A 1,179-nucleotide genomic window follows, 5' to 3' on the forward strand; every position below is an offset into this window, starting at 1 on the left:
CTATTCAGCGCTGTTCTTTGTAGTCTCGGACTTTACTTTCACCTCCAGACACATCCACAACTGGCATCGCTTCGGCTCCGGCCCAGCCTCTTCGCTCTTTCTGGGGCTGTTTCTCTGCTCTTCCCCCGCAGCACACTGGACACCTGCCGCCCTGCGGGGCTCATCAGAGGATTTTGGCTTCCTCTGATGCAATCGTTGCCATCTCTGTTATTTATTAGTGACCCCGAGTTAGTCATTTGTCATGATCTGTCATTTTGGCACAAATGACAGACAAGCCCCCGAGACTCTCATGTGCAGAGCAAGTCGCTTCGGCCGTGAGTGTCAGACCCACGGGGGTGGTGGGGAGGCTGTCTTAGCCGCGGGCTCACTTGGTCCTCACTCCGCCCGGGAGGTTAGGTAACCTGAAGTTCACAGATGATGAACTGGAGGGGTCTGTAGTCTCAGGACCGGCGGGCTCACTGTGTCCCCCACCCGCTGGGTGCAGTAACAGGAGCGCGGCAGGACGGCCCCCTTGGCTGGCTTTGAGGATGAGATCTGGGGACGGTGACCCACGGCAGGAGCTCCAAAGCCCCGTCAGACTTGTCTGTCTAATGCTTCTTGCCTCACCACTGGGGGCCACCTTCCTGAGTACCCTTGTGCCCGTGACCCTTTTCTGGTCCCTTCCTTTGGAATAGGGGTCCTCTCCCTGCCCGTCCATCAGAGCAACTCCAGAGCCTCTCCCCAGGCCGCCGACATCCAGGGTGTCCTGCCAAAAACGGCCTCTGGGGAAGTGGCGTCGGGCATCAGAACACAGGCTCTGGGTACCCTTGCAAGCAATCCTGGACGGGGAAGTGGCGTCGGGCATCAGAACACAGGCTCTGAGTACCCTTGCGAGCACTCCGGGACGTGTTCATCCCGACAGAATCCCACGGGGAGGCAGGCGCGAGGCCTGGCTCAGCCTCTGCGGGCCGCGTGGCCCCGGGAGGGAGGCGGGGAGGGCTGGCCGGGCAGCCAGGGGTCTGAGTACCGCCCAGAGACTGAGCGCTGTGTGCGGTGTATCCCTGTAGATTTCGGGCTGAGTAAAGAGGCCATCGACCACGACAAGAGAGCCTACTCCTTCTGCGGGACGATCGAGTACATGGCGCCTGAGGTGGTGAACCGGCGGGGCCACACGCAGAGTGCGGACTGGTGGTCCTTCGG

At 61.0% G+C, this 1,179-nt stretch overlaps 1 protein-coding gene across 1 annotated transcript in view; it reads left to right on the top strand.

Annotated features, from left to right (window-relative positions):
* The window catches only part of LOC104988305 (ribosomal protein S6 kinase alpha-2-like), a 152,770-nt gene that overhangs the window by 98,122 nt on the left and 53,469 nt on the right, over positions 1–1,179 (top strand). The window contains exon 9 of the mRNA XM_010839590.1: positions 550–1,179. Coding sequence (XP_010837892.1) covers positions 550–1,179 — 630 coding nt within the window. The remainder of the gene's footprint in view (positions 1–549) is intronic.

This window comes from Bison bison, unplaced genomic scaffold (genome assembly GCF_000754665.1).
Source record: "Bison bison bison isolate TAMUID 2011002044 unplaced genomic scaffold, Bison_UMD1.0 scf7180017864122, whole genome shotgun sequence".
Lineage (NCBI taxonomy): Eukaryota > Metazoa > Chordata > Mammalia > Artiodactyla > Bovidae > Bison > Bison bison.